A 13,614-nucleotide genomic window follows, 5' to 3' on the forward strand; every position below is an offset into this window, starting at 1 on the left:
CACCCCTTCTAGCCTGGTCCCTCCTGGTCTGGACGTTCCAACCTCCTCCCCATGCCTCCGGCCTATCCTGCCCACGTTCATGCTGTCAAGACTCAGGGAGTCTGAGTCCGGCTGCCTGCTTGAGGCTAGCCCAGCCAACTCAGGCAGGATGTCTGAGCGAGGGGCCAGGCCAGCTTGGGAGCCAGGCAAGGGAACTGGACAGTTGACCAAGTAGAGCAGGTGGCTGGGCTCTGCCCGACCCAGTCGGGGTCTCAGGCTGTTGCTCATCGGCGCGTGCGTTTAATCTTGTTTCATTATCAACTTGAGTCCAGCACAGAGGCAGGAGGCACAGATAAGATTCGAGCCTGGAGCCGCCTCCTAGGGAAGGCTACGAAAGCCAGTGCAGTCTGCTTCTAGACTTCTCCCGGGACTAAGTCCTGGGGCTGAGAGTGAGGGCTGAAGAGAAAGAACCAGAGAGAAAAGGGCCAGCCCCCGCCCTCAGAGATGTCCCAGTCTGCCTCTAGGTATCAAACGTGCGGTATGGGGAGAAAAAAAAAAGATGATGGATAATACACTTCTGAACATTGACTCAGTGTTCTTCTCTCTTTTCCTGTGGTTGGTCTGGAGAGACTGATCCTGATAGATTGCTTTCAGAGTGAGTTTTCCCAGACTCCTCCGGGTGCACGCCGGGGTGGGCAGGTTTGTGACCCGAGCTCTGAGTACATATTGTTCGCTTACCTCACTGGCTGGCTAGAAATTACTATGTGCAAACCACGCGGGGAAAGGAAATATGTTCCTTTCCTCAAGTTTGTGTGTGCCTGTGTGTGTCCGGATTCTTCGAAGACGCACGCTGTGTATCCTGCGGGTGGAGTCCAAAGCCAACTTCACACGATTCCCTAGGTCCCAGGGTCTCATCAAAGCAAGAGTTTATGAGCATCTCTGGGTCCGACCACTGGTCATTTAGGTGACCACAGGCCACCACTTTAGTCCACAGACCCAGGCACGCAGCAGTGGTTCAGGGGGGAAATAGAAGGAAACCACGAGGAATGCTAACTGGTTCCCTGACCCTCACCGGAAAGATCCCACATGGAAAGTTAATCACCTCCTTGAAGCTTTTAAAGCCAAAGAGACCCAAGGGGCCACACACACATAGCCCTGGACTCTAAGGGGCTCATGAACTCTTCTGTCCTGGGGTCGGCTGGGGTCAGCAGGGTGGGGCGAGGTGGCAGTACGCAGGTGCTGACAGTGGGCCAGACAGCAGACTGCCTCAGACCTCAGGAAAGCGGGAGGAGGCACATTAGGGGACCTCACTGTGGTCAGTTTTCTGCTGTGTTTGGAAGAAACCCGGGATGGGGCACGGTGGTGACACAGAGGCATCGGATGGTCCTTAAGTAAGAGCAGCTAAGCCTAAGTGCATTTGAAGGAAGTCTGTCCCTGTTCTGTTTGCTCACCTCCCCCTGTTTGTGAAATGTAATTCTTCTGCGGACGTTGAGTGACTGGCCTTTGAGTCGTGAGAACTGTCTTGCGGACGAATGGCCTGTTTCTGAGCAGTCTTGTAGGGTGTGGTGTGGAAGGCACACAAAATATGGCCTCTGGTCTAGAGTCAGAGGCACTTGGACCTGAGTTGGCCAGACATCGTGGGCCGGATGAGCAGGTGCTGTTCTGGCTCCCTGTTCCAGCGGAAGGTGGTGAGTGTAAGCGCACCCTGGTCTTTGAACGTTGTCGTTACTGTGTCCATTAGGAATCTTGAAACACGTTGAACAGATCGATTAAGAATGGTGTCGGCGGCCAAATGTAATACCCTGAAACCTCCCTACAGTGCCTTCCGTCTCTCAGAGCCCACTCCGTCGGGTCACGTCCTCCGTGAGCTCATCTGGTCCTAAATTGCTCTCGGTACTTGAGAAACTAAATCATTTGATGGGGTCCAGTTGAACCCACCTTACCTCAGATCCCACTTGGTTTGGGTTTGGGTTTGGGTTCTTTCTGAGATATCGTTGGCATATAACATCGTATTCGTTTCAGGCGTACAATATAATGATAGGATTTATGTATATATTGCAAAATGACCTCCACAAAAAATTTAATTAACATCCAGCACTCCTCATAGTTACAAAACCCATTTGGATTTGAACAGGCTTCTGTGTCCAAACCTCACAGAAAATTCTTTGCCCGTGTGGCCACTCTCCCTGGAATTGTGACCTTCTCTCCCAAGAGGCTCGTGGAGGTGGCTTGTTGGGGTATATCAGAACAAGCATCATGAAGGTGGTTGGGGAGCAAACAGGTCACTGCACACCTACGAACCAAATGCCCTGCAAAGGACAGGAGCCACCATCCAGACTCGGGGTGTGGCGCACGGCCAAGCCAATTTCCCAGTGACCCCGGTCGGTATCCCAAGCTAACCATATTAAATTAGGATTAAACTGATCATTCATAAGTGTTCACCGCCTACTTGTTATGTGACCAGCATCGTGCTAAGCCCTAGGGGGGCTCAAAGACTCCCCTGTTCTCAAGCCTTTAATAGTATAGTTGGAAATCAGGACCCAGGAAACAGAGCAACTGAGTATTACATTTCGTGAAGTAGACCGGGGTGAATTCTGAGATTGCTGTAAGCCGGAGGAGTGGGAGATTCGGGAAGGTGGGGTGGAATGTGGAAAGGTAGAGAGCAAGAAGGCCATGGGTGTGTGTGGTGGGGAGGGGAAGAACCAAGTGCCCGGAAGGCCAGGCATGACAAAGGTGTCCCGGGAGCATAATACACGATGTGTCAAGCAGACAGAGCACCGGAGGAGATGCGGGGAGGATGTTAGCTGGGAGCACTGGGCTTACAGCTGCAGAACTGGCTGGAGGGACAATGCGAGGTGAACAAAGGGATCGCCCCGTTGGAAAGTCAGGACCGGAGGACAGGTGAGGGGAGGAGCCAAGGCTGTAGAGGTGGTTTGGGGAAAGACCCACTCCACGATAGCAGTTGAAGCACTGAGTAGAGAGGGGCTTGAGGTTTTCCCGTCGGGATCGGAGAAAGATGGTGACAGGAACTGGAGACCGTGCAAGGTGAAGGAGTTCACCTGTAAAAGGACAGTGCCTGCGCTAGAGCTGAAAAGACTGGCGGCTGCCTCTAGGGTTTTTCTTTTAAGATGCTGGAAGCTTCCCTGTATTTAAGAGCAGAAGGGAGGAGGCAGCAAAGAGGACGATGCTGGAGGGCTTGACGTCCTTCTAGGACTGAGCCACCCAGGAAGGGAGAGCTGCCACCAGTGCCATGGAGGAAGGGACAGCTGTGGAGACTCTGAGGTTTCGGTGGTCACCCGAGTGGAAGGGGGGAAGCCGCCCACCCAGGGAGAGGGTAGCGTGGGGCAGCGCGGAGAGGAAGGAGCAGTGTGGGAGGATGATGAGAGGGGGATGGAGAGATGGGCAGGCAGCAGCAAAGGCCCAGTCGAGGAACACGTAGCTTACGAGCTCTTTGCCTTGAGCAAATCACGTAAAATCTCTGTGCCTTAGTTTTCTCATCGGTAAAATAGAGCTAATAAAGCCTACCTGATGGGATTGTGAGGATCGAATTAGGTGCTGGGTGGAGACGTACTCAGAGCCGTGACTAGCCCACAGGAGGTGCTTCTGTGTGCACTGTGATAGTGGGACCGTATCCGGTGGGAACAGGTGCTGTGAGAGAGAGAAACCCGAGTGGCTGGTTGGGGGAGGGGGCTTTGGCTTTAGCTGTGAAGGTCTGGGAAGGCCTTTCTAAGAGGAGGTGACATTTGCCGTGGCAGCCGTCTGAAGAAAGAGCGGCAGATGCCAAGGCCCTGAGGTAGGGACATGAGTGGCCAGTGCGGCTAGAGGAGTGAGGGTAGAAGACCGGACTGGAGAAATGTCCAGGGCCAGCTCGGGTGGGGCCTGCCAGGACAGGACAGAAATCTAGCTTTTCACCCAGTAACAATGGGAAGCATTGGAGGGTTGAAGCAAGGAAATGGTTTGCTCCTCTGAGGGGCTTGGGGAGGATCTCTCTAGCAGCCTTTCATGGAACAGCCTGCAGGGGTAGGGGTGGGAGGGATGGGCCATCCCCGCACAACATACACAGATCGGGTAATCACGCCAGGGCAGCCAGAGCACAGAGAGCACGAAAGCATTTATTTGTCAGTCTGCCCCATTTGTCCACCCTCTTCTTGGTGCATTCCCTTGCCCAGGCACAGAGAAGGCTCTAAAGACAGTTTCTGTGCCCAGGAAGAGCAAAGGGTAGGATCGCACCCAGACCCCTCCCCCACAAAAAAGCATGTGATGGAGACCCTGGAGCATGAGGGCTCCTGGTCACCCCTCTGTTCCTCGTGCTCGTCCCCAGGAGGAGGTCCTTGGCCCGGGGCTCCATGGGCTCTCTGGGACCCTGCTGTCACCTGGCTCTGTGAGACGCCCCTCGGCTCACCAGGCTGGTCCTGGGGCTACTTTGAGTTGGCTCAGTTGCTTGGATCCTGCCGCTCCTCCCAGGTCTCGGTTTCCGTGGCAGGCTGGGAGCCGCTGCTGTTCTCTAATCCACAGAAAGGAGTAGGGTGAGTGGGTTTTGCCCACGCCACACCCCTTCCCAAACCCTCGTGCCAACCGTTGGGTCATCCAGAATACCTGCAGAGGACACCTGAGCTGCAGTCCTCTTGGCCCACCCAAGTGCCCCTTGGATTGTGAAGGGGTCAGCCCCCACGGGGACATGTCTTCACGAGCACTGGGAGGGACAGAGAGGGACTCATTGTCATGGGGATTGGTGGCGGGGGCGGGGGGGGACCTCCACGCGTTGGAAATGGCTTGCAAGTGGCTGGACGCTGAAGGCACGGCCCCGGCCCCCGCCGTGCCGCCAGCCCATCCGGGTACCCGAACGGGGATTGTCTCTGCTGTCAGGGAGCGCCCGATCCAGTTGGGGGAGCATGAGAAGGCACAGGGCATCCTGGAGCCACACCCTGCCCAGACCCACTGCCCAGAAGCCCGGTTGGCTTTGGGGCCAGGTTGGTGGGAAAGGATGCCATTCTGTGCCTGTGCAGGCCTGCGAAGGTGTTCTTCCGACAGGTTTTTGCCATGTTAACCATGGCTCCCGTTCCCTGGTGGGTAGCAGAGTCCCGTTTCCTCACCCCAAGCTCGTCCGTGGGGAATCGCACCTCCGGGGCCGATCCCGGCCTTCCCTCAGTCCCCACCGGGCCGTGACCAGCCGTCTGGGTTGCAAGAACGCCATGCCCCGTCCTTAGGACACTTTCCCTTCCTGAAGGACCTGTTCAGCCTTCTGCTGCTTATTCTGCTCCCTCTACCCCCTTTCCTGTGCCTCTTTTCTGACCTTCCGACCTTGGCTCTTTAATTATTTTCTCTTTGTCCCTGTTGTGGGGTAGTTTGGGCCAGAGGGCTGCTAGGTGGTAGCGTAAGGCTCCAGGAGGAACATCGACGTGAAGTAGCCGTTCTTCCCTCACCTTCCCCTCCTCACCTTCTCCCGTGGGAAATGATTCACGTGTTTGCTTCCGGCCCTCCCTCCCCCACCAGCTTACACCAACAACCAGGCGGACATCGCCACCCAGGGCTGGTTCATCGGGCTCATGTGCGCCATCGCCCTCCTGGTACTGATCCTGCTCATTGTCTGTTTCATCAAGAGGAGTCGAGGTGGCAAGTACCCAGGTAAGATGTAACAGGCGAGTGGGCTTGGGGGGGTGGGGCTGGCAGGCTTTCCTGGGAGCCGCCGGGTCCCCTGCCGGGTCCGGGGGGTTTCTGTTCTCCCCGTGAGCCCAACCCCTGCCGAGCTCGGACGTACAGTCCTCCTGCCTGGTCTGTGCATCTGAGAGGTGCCGGAGAGCAGTCGAGTTAATTAAGCTCGCCCGAGGTGGGCGGACGGCGTGGTCCAGGCAGCTCCAAAGAGGGACTAGAAGGAACGCTGGCTCCTATTAAGAATGACCTTCCCTCCCCTTGGCACACCATCCATCTGCTTAGCAAACGGACTTGTTTCAACCTGAATCCCATTAGGATCCTGTGTCCCAAGGAAGGAGGAAGGAAGAAAGGCATTTTCTCTGTGAGAGAGAGAATGGAGAGGGGAGGGTCTGGAGGGAAGAAGCACACCCGTGAGGCTCTCGGTCACTGGGCTGTAATGACGGATACCCCAACAGAGGCTCAGGAGCTCCTGCGTGAAGGGCAGGCAGAGGCTGAGGGGTGGCTTGCATGATTCAGACTCCCTCGGTCCTGAAGGAGCTTTGGGCTTCCCAGAGAGTCCCAAAGCGCCATTTCTCTTCTGGGGGCCTCAAGAACCACCAGCCCAGACAAACCAAGGTCAAGGACAAGGACCTCTGGCATTCTTGCTTCTGGAAATATTGATTGTTTTTCAAACAGGGGCAAGAAAGCCATCTGTCTGTGAGGGGGTGGGTAGGATGACAGGAGACAGGATAATGGATGACCCAGAGAGTGAAAATCCTGCTGGTCTGCAAAATGAAATTACTCCCTGCCCCCTAAAGCACAGCCCGTGCTCCCCAAATGCCTGCCTCTCCCGGCCTCTAAACAAGTCCTCCTCCGGGGGCCCCCTAAAACTCAACTCAGAGAGAAGATTCTTTTATTTCCTTCCCCTGCCCACATTCCCTCAGACCCCAGGATTCTAAAGAATCTCCTTGAAGTGAGGCACATGTCTGTGAGGAAGGGCAGGAAATTCTAATTCTTCATTGGCAAATGATGTTTTCTTTCACTTGGTTGTGCTGCGTTGGGATTGTTTTTCTTCTATAAGAGAGAAAGCTCTAGAGTCAGGGAGTAGAACGGCCTTACTGAGCTCACCCCCAACCCCCCACTCATCAGATAAACTCTGAGCCTTCCTTTGCCCGTGTAGAAAGTGTTCCATTCCAGAAAGCTCTCAAGGCTTACTGCCTTCCCTCCAGATACAGGGTAGGGCCCTGGTCCAGTAGAAAGATGAGTGAACCATGAGGCCTGGGCTCTAGCTTTCACTCTAGACTTTATTCAGTTACTAATTAGTTACATGACATGTTCTTCATTTTCCAAGGGCTCAGTTTCCCTCTCCTTAAATGGGGCGGTTCTCCTGCCCTGTACCTCAGGAAGGACACATAAAGAGCCGTCCGCGCAAGTGTCCATTGTGTGCCAGGCTCTGTGCTGAGTGCTCAGGACACCAGAAGAAAGATGATCTGTCCCTCAACACACTGCATTGGGCACAGAAGGAACGTCACAGCATGAAACAGGGCCTTGGAGGGGTGTGTACAAAATCACACAGGAGGTATAGGGACAGGGAGTGGCACGAACAAGTGAGGTCACAGATGTGAAAGCATTTTCCATTCTGAAGGTGCATACGGAGCGTAGGGCCCTCTGCCCTCTGTCCAGGGCACTCTGCTAGGGGCTTTTAAGAGACAGACGCAAATTATGATAATAGAGGGCAGACCAAGAGAGGGTCGCATCCATTGGGTGTTTGTGGCCAACCTCACGGAGAGGTGGTGGGGAGCCAGGTGGGAGGACATTTCAGCTGCCAGTGGAGATGTGCAGAAACCGCAGCCATGAGGAAGCAGTGGCGCCATGAACTTGACACCCGGTGAAACCAGGGAAGGACGAGGGAGGCATTGATGGCGCCTCGTTGAGAGGGAGAGTGTTGCTGAGCCCAGAGGTGGTGCCTTGACCGTGCAGTCAGGGTCCCAAGGAGCAGAGGCCTAATCATCGTGTCTGTGTCTTTGCTTCTCTTACCGACCAAGTGCGAGAAAAGAAGGATGTTCCCCTTGGCCCTGAAGACCCCAAGGAAGAGGATGGCTCCTTTGACTACAGGTGCGTGATCTGTTTGACTCCTGGTCACCCTCGCGTCGGGTAGGCGGCTGTCCTCACTGCCCCCTTGTCATCCATTGGTCTGTCACTTCTGCCTCTCGGACGGCCTCTGCTCGTCCTGATTGTGCCGGACACGGCTGACCTTGAAGGCAAGACCGACGCTGATTTGAGGAACAGCATTTCATTCATTCAGCTGCACAACTCAGATTTTTTCGAGCTCCTTATTTGTATGTTTTCACCTTTTTACTGTGAGAGCACATGCTGGGAACCCCCTTGCTATGAGACGAGCTGTTGGCTTTCTCTCTGCCCACACCCCCACCCTGAACCTGTAGACAACCGCCCGGGGAGTGGACGTTGTCTTGAGAGCTCAACTCCGTGAGAAATGAGGGGTAGTGTTAGATGTGGCGGGTGGGGAGGTTCTAGACCTTTTCCTCATGAACTTGAATGATATCTCTGGGCTCTAGCCCAGAACAGGCCTTGGAGAGGCCTCTGGCCAGTGCCCGTCTCAAATCAGAGGACTGAGGCCCAGGCAGGGAAGTGACCTGCCCAGGACGCCCACCCACATCTGCCACCCAGTGAGCTGGTGGCACAGCTGGAGAAGCCAGGGGCCCGACTTCCAGCTACTGCTAGTGGGCAACGTCACAACCCCCCTCAGACCTGGATGGGCCTTCATATCGGGCATAACAAAGTTGTAATCTCCCTTTTGATGGCAAATGTATGTTGAGTTAAGGAAAGATGCTGGGCGGGTCCTGGAGTCTCATTCCCAGACCAAGGTGGGCGGAAAGAAATGCTCTGGTCGGAGCCCTGCTTCCCCACCCCCACCCTGTTACTCCCTGGGGTGACATCACCCCGCCTTCCCCTGACCTCTCCTTATCCTATCCTCGGCCTCCGCCACTGTGCTCAGCAGCAGCCAGACAGGCAGAGTCAGGTCAACGGGCGGCAAAGACACTGCCCACCCAGGAGTCCACCTGGACGCTTACGTCCGTCCATCCATCCAGCCCCGACATCTCCAAGAGCCTCTTAAAAGGGCAAACACGAGAGGCCCCTCTCCTGACTGCCCTCAGCACCCCTGCTGGGGCCCATCTTCCCCAGGGGCTGAGAGATCTTCCCTGGCCATCAGTTCTGAAGGACGTGGACCTTCCCTCCCCCAGACCCTCAGTGTAGCCATAGAAGAGGGGTGAGGCCCTCCTCGTATTCAGGGCCAGGCAACCTGTGCTATGAGAAGCTGCTTCCTCAGGCGCCGCTCCTCCCCCAGACACCAAAGCTGTTGGGCAAGAACACCTGCCTTCTCCCCACCCGCTCCCCTGGCCCACCCACACTGAGCCTGGATACACACACACAGAGGCATCCACGGGCCCACACACCACGCACACACGCGCCTCGATTTGGGCTCAGCAGTGAAGCACCTCTCTGGTGGGTCTGCTTCTCTCTGCCTTGTGTGCCCACCTGTTTCTCCAGGGTCTCGGGGAAGATGGGCGGACGGGTGTCTAGGCCCCCCCACCCCCCGCCGTCATTCTGGTTCCTTTCGAGCTTCCCGTAGAAGAGGTCTTTCTTCCCAGGTTGAGATCCTCATTCTCCACAAGAATCTGACACACCAAGGACCCCTCCCTCTGCCTCCCACCCGAGCTGGGCCATTGGCCACATTTGGCTTAGGTCCCTGGAATCCCCTAGAAGCACATAGACACAATCCCCACGCTCCTGGGAAGGAGTACATGTGAAGAAGGTCGGTGAATGGACCAAGAACCCAGTAATTAGAAGCTGCTCATTTCAAAACGTGAGCCCCACTCCCCATCGAGACTCAGGTTAGCCCTAGAGACCTGCTTGCCTCACTAGGCCTGCCTCTCCCGTAGCGCTGCCATCGGAGAACGCAGGCGGAGTTAATGGGGCACAAGAGGGAGCGGGCTAATAGCTTTCCATCTACTAACACCCAGTTCAGGCTCTGGCTCCAGACCCTCCCCTGACAGCTGTCCCTGCCCAGCACTGCTGTTAGAAGCCAACACGCAGTGCCGACTATAATGGCAACTCAGCCGGTTGTTTCCACACACGTCCAGAAAGGGCTAAGCGTGGCCCGGGGGCCAGGGAGGGGACGTTGTGTGTCTGCCCGTACCGCCTGGCACCGCTGTGGTCCCGCCTGCTGGGACCCAGATTCCCGCTGGTGGCCCGGCTGCCTCCTGCGGGGGGGCCGTCTCCCCTCTGAAGTGCAGCCAGCAGCACCTGGCCCCCCCTCCGAGCCAAAAGGGCAGAGAGTTTAGCAGCCAAGGGAGGGGATGTGGCGCTTGAGCAGACACTGGCTGCTGGGGGTGTCTCACTTCCGGGGGGGGCGGGGCACAGCAGGCATCCCAGCAGGTAGAGATGCCACTTTAGCCCCCAGCCTGCCAGCTCCCCTTGCCCAGGAGGGGCTGAGGGGCAGGACCCGGGGGCCTCCAAGGAGGCTGGGCAGGACCCCTTGAGACTCACCGGGCTTTGTCTCAAGTTGCTGGCGACACACCCTCGTGTGCGTGCCCCTCCCCGCATTGCACCCTCTTTCGCTTGCCCCCAGGCAAGAGCACCTGCTCGCTGGTAAACCGGAGAGCCGACAGAAACCACACCAAGACGAGAAGGGCAGAGGCAGGGAGAGGTTTGTTTCTCAGTGGCCCCGGCCCATTGCTTTCTTGTCAAGGACAGAGCCTTTCTAGACAGAGCCACACAGATCACAGAGTCAAAGCTAGTTCAGCCCCTCTTGATGGAGAGACTAAGGCCCAGTGAGAGGAAAGGCTTTCCCAAGACCACAGAGCCACGCAATGACGCACATGCGACTGGGGCCCCAGCTCCTTGACCCTTCTGGCCCTGCCTGGTCTGACAAGCACGCGACTCTCCTCGCTCTGGGGTGGCTGTCCTCTGCCCACTCCTACCCCAGAGAGTAGCGCAGCCTCCTGAAGAGACCAGGAGTCCAGAAGTGTGGGCTCCATAAAAAATTAAAATCATAATCCCCGGAAAAAAAAAAAAAAAAAAGAAAGAAAGAAAGAAAGAAAGAAAGAAAGAAAGAAAGAAAGAAAGAAAGAAAGAAAGAAAGAGAAAGAAAAGAAGTGTGGGCTCCAGGCCCAGCTCTGCACCAACTTGTCGGCTGAGCTTGGGGAAGACGCCTGTCCTCTCCAGGCCTCGGGCTCCCTTCTGTCAACCAGCCAGGCAGGGGAGGGCCGGGGGGAGTTGACTGATGACCTCTGAGGTCCTACCCTCCCTGAGCTGTGTAGTACATAGGCTTGGCAAGAGGCCAGCGGCTCTGTTCCGCCCCGCCTGGGTTTAAGCCGCACCGGGCTGGGCCAGGCCCTGATTCTCTGTCTCTCTCTGGCCAGTGACGAGGACAACAAGCCCCTGCAGGGCAGCCAGACGTCCCTGGACGGCACCATCAAGCAACAAGAGAGTGACGACAGCCTGGTGGACTATGGCGAGGGTGGCGAGGGGCAGTTCAACGAGGACGGCTCCTTCATCGGCCAGTACACGGTCAAAAAGGACAAGGAGGAGACAGAGGGCAACGAAAGTTCGGAGGCCACGTCACCTGTCAACGCCATCTATTCTCTGGCCTGATGGAGCCCCTCCGCCCAGGGCACAGCCACTACTTTGCAAGTGGGAGGAGGGGAGAGGGGGAGATGAAGCCACTACAGACCTACCACACAGCCACCACCACCTTCAGGGACAAGGGTACCACGTGGGGGTCTGCCAAGCTGTGAGGACCAGTGACCACCCAGCCAACCACAAGCCCCCTCCCGCTGACCCCCCCTGCACCCCCGAGGTGCCACCATGTGGGAGAGCTAGAGTCCTGGCTAAGCTCAGCTGGAGGGACCCTAGTCCTTTGCTCAGCTTCACAGCCACCTTGAGCCTTCCACCCCCGCTGCCCGCCCTTGACCTTGGCATACACACTCACCAGTTTCTGTTGGTTACGGCCCTTTGCGTTGTCTTTGTTTTTGGTTTGTGCATCTCCCCCCGCCCCCCCCCCCCACCCTCCGCCCAGACCCAGCATCTCCATTTTCTTTTCCTGGTGAACAAATGTCCCTGGATGAGGAAAGAATGAGTGGATTCTCCCCCAGAGAGGCAGAAGGATCGATCTGTAAAAGAACAGACAGAAAAGCTGTAGTATTCAAACCACCACTGGGCCAATGTATTTCCGAAGGATGCCTTTCTCGCCATATGCCTCCCCTTGCCCCCAACCCGTTCGCCTTGGCCTTGTCAGTTGCTGAGCTGGGCTTGGCTCCTTTCTGGAAAATGACAGTATTTTTGGCAGGGAGAGAGTGGGCAGGCCGCCTCGCCTCGCTCTGGGTCACTCGGGAGGTGGGCTTACCTCTTGCTCCTTGCTCTCACCCTGCCCCTTCCTCCAGAGCATCCAAGACAAGAACCGCACTGACTCTGAAGAAGGAGTTTGAGGAACAGGACTGGGCGCTGATGGGAAAGACTTCAACTCCAGTGACCGTGTACCTCAAGCAGAAGAAAATCGGGCGTCCGGTCCCTGGGGAGCTGGGCTCACCTCCAGAGAGAAGAAAAGGACTGGGTTTCGACATCCTTCTTCCCCATCAGTGAAACCCAGGATGTGGGAGAGGGGACCTGGCCCGCTGCGTGGAGGGCAGAGGGCGCCCCCCCCCACCTGGTCGGGGATCTCCACCGCTGTCCTCACAGAGATGGGACCACGTGATGCAAAAGCTTTGCTGGTGTGTTTGGGGGTGACAGGTGGTGCTCCCCCTTTCGCCTCTAGCAGATAGCATCTCGCTCAATTCTGTACGATGCTGAAACCGGTGTTTTACACGGTGCGTGGATGGGGCCCGGCTGCCCCTGAGACTGAACCAGTGTGTGTCCTTTCCTTGGGGTATTTACATATCAGGAGAGCCCGTGGGAACACCGCGCTGACAAGTGCTGTAGAGCCTGGCCTGGGGACTCCGCACCCTTCGTATGCCTTATGCAGCTCTGATTCCGGCCCTGCAGTTCCCAGGTTCCCAGCCCCTCCCTGCAAGCCTTGAAGCCTCCAGCAACGTCTGTCTCAAGGAGACCGGGGCGGCCTATGCGAGCATCACAGCAGAACCAGAAGCAGCCGCTCGACACGTGCCCTGCCACCCGTGGCCCCAGATGGAGACCCTCGCAGACCGCAGTTCTCAGAGACCGAAGGCTCTGCCTTCGTCCACCCCACCTAATCCGTTTTTGAAACCAAAGGTACCTAGCCTCAGAGAGAGATCTTGAGCCTAAGAGCAGCCCGGTAGCTGTGGCTGCTGCTAGAGTTGGTTTCCGGAGGGTGAGGCTGACCCCTAGGAATGGCCACACACGCACAGCGTCAGATTAGAGCCTCCAGCTGCTTGCCGGGGGGGCAGCCTGGGCAGGAACAGGGCTGTGTCCTTCAGAGAACTTATTAAACCATCGTCTGCCACCCGTTCAAGCCACAAAGGTATTAGCACTGCTTGCATCACTTAATAAGCAGTCAGTGAGGGTCAAGCCCATAGACACACACACTCTGTCCGCAGGTGAGAAATCATAGCCTAGAGCTGAGCCAATTATGCTATTTGAACCCGAGGGCAAGTAACTGTCCTTTGGCCCAGGCCGTGGCCAGGCTTGCAGCCTAGGAGCCCGGGGGGCAGCCCTCTCGTGGTGAAAGGGGACAAGGTGAATAACGGGGGGCTAGGAGTGAGCTCAGGGGCCCCCTCCCCTGGCTTTCCTCTGTCACCTGCCTGGATACAGCGGGGCATGCCTGCAGCGTCTGCCCAGAGTCCCTCAAGGGAATGTCAGGGAAGAGTGCCTGCGAACTGAATTCAAAGACAAGCCTTTCCAGAAAACACTCTGGATCTGAGCAGACTAGCCTGTTTCTCAGGCCCTCATTCCATGTTACACCACACACCAGTGAACTCACTGCACCGAAAGCAGGCCTGTAGGGCAGGA

The 13,614-nt window shown here is 56.6% G+C and overlaps 1 protein-coding gene across 19 annotated transcripts in view; it reads left to right on the plus strand.

Moving 5' to 3' along the window:
- NFASC (neurofascin) overlaps positions 1 to 13,127 on the plus strand; it is a 178,508-nt gene extending 165,381 nt beyond the window's left edge. For all 19 annotated transcript variants that reach the window (XM_058701645.1, XM_058701642.1, XM_058701649.1 and 16 more), the window contains 3 exons: positions 5,473 to 5,604; positions 7,656 to 7,725; positions 11,055 to 13,127. In XM_058701645.1, coding sequence (XP_058557628.1) covers positions 5,473 to 5,604; positions 7,656 to 7,725; positions 11,055 to 11,286 — 434 coding nt within the window. In that variant the 3' untranslated portion in view covers positions 11,287 to 13,127. The remainder of the gene's footprint in view (positions 1 to 5,472; positions 5,605 to 7,655; positions 7,726 to 11,054) is intronic.
- The last annotated feature ends 487 nt before the right edge of the window (positions 13,128 to 13,614 follow it).

This window comes from Neofelis nebulosa, chromosome 15 (assembly GCF_028018385.1).
Source record: "Neofelis nebulosa isolate mNeoNeb1 chromosome 15, mNeoNeb1.pri, whole genome shotgun sequence".
NCBI classification, from domain to species: Eukaryota; Metazoa; Chordata; class Mammalia; order Carnivora; family Felidae; genus Neofelis; species Neofelis nebulosa.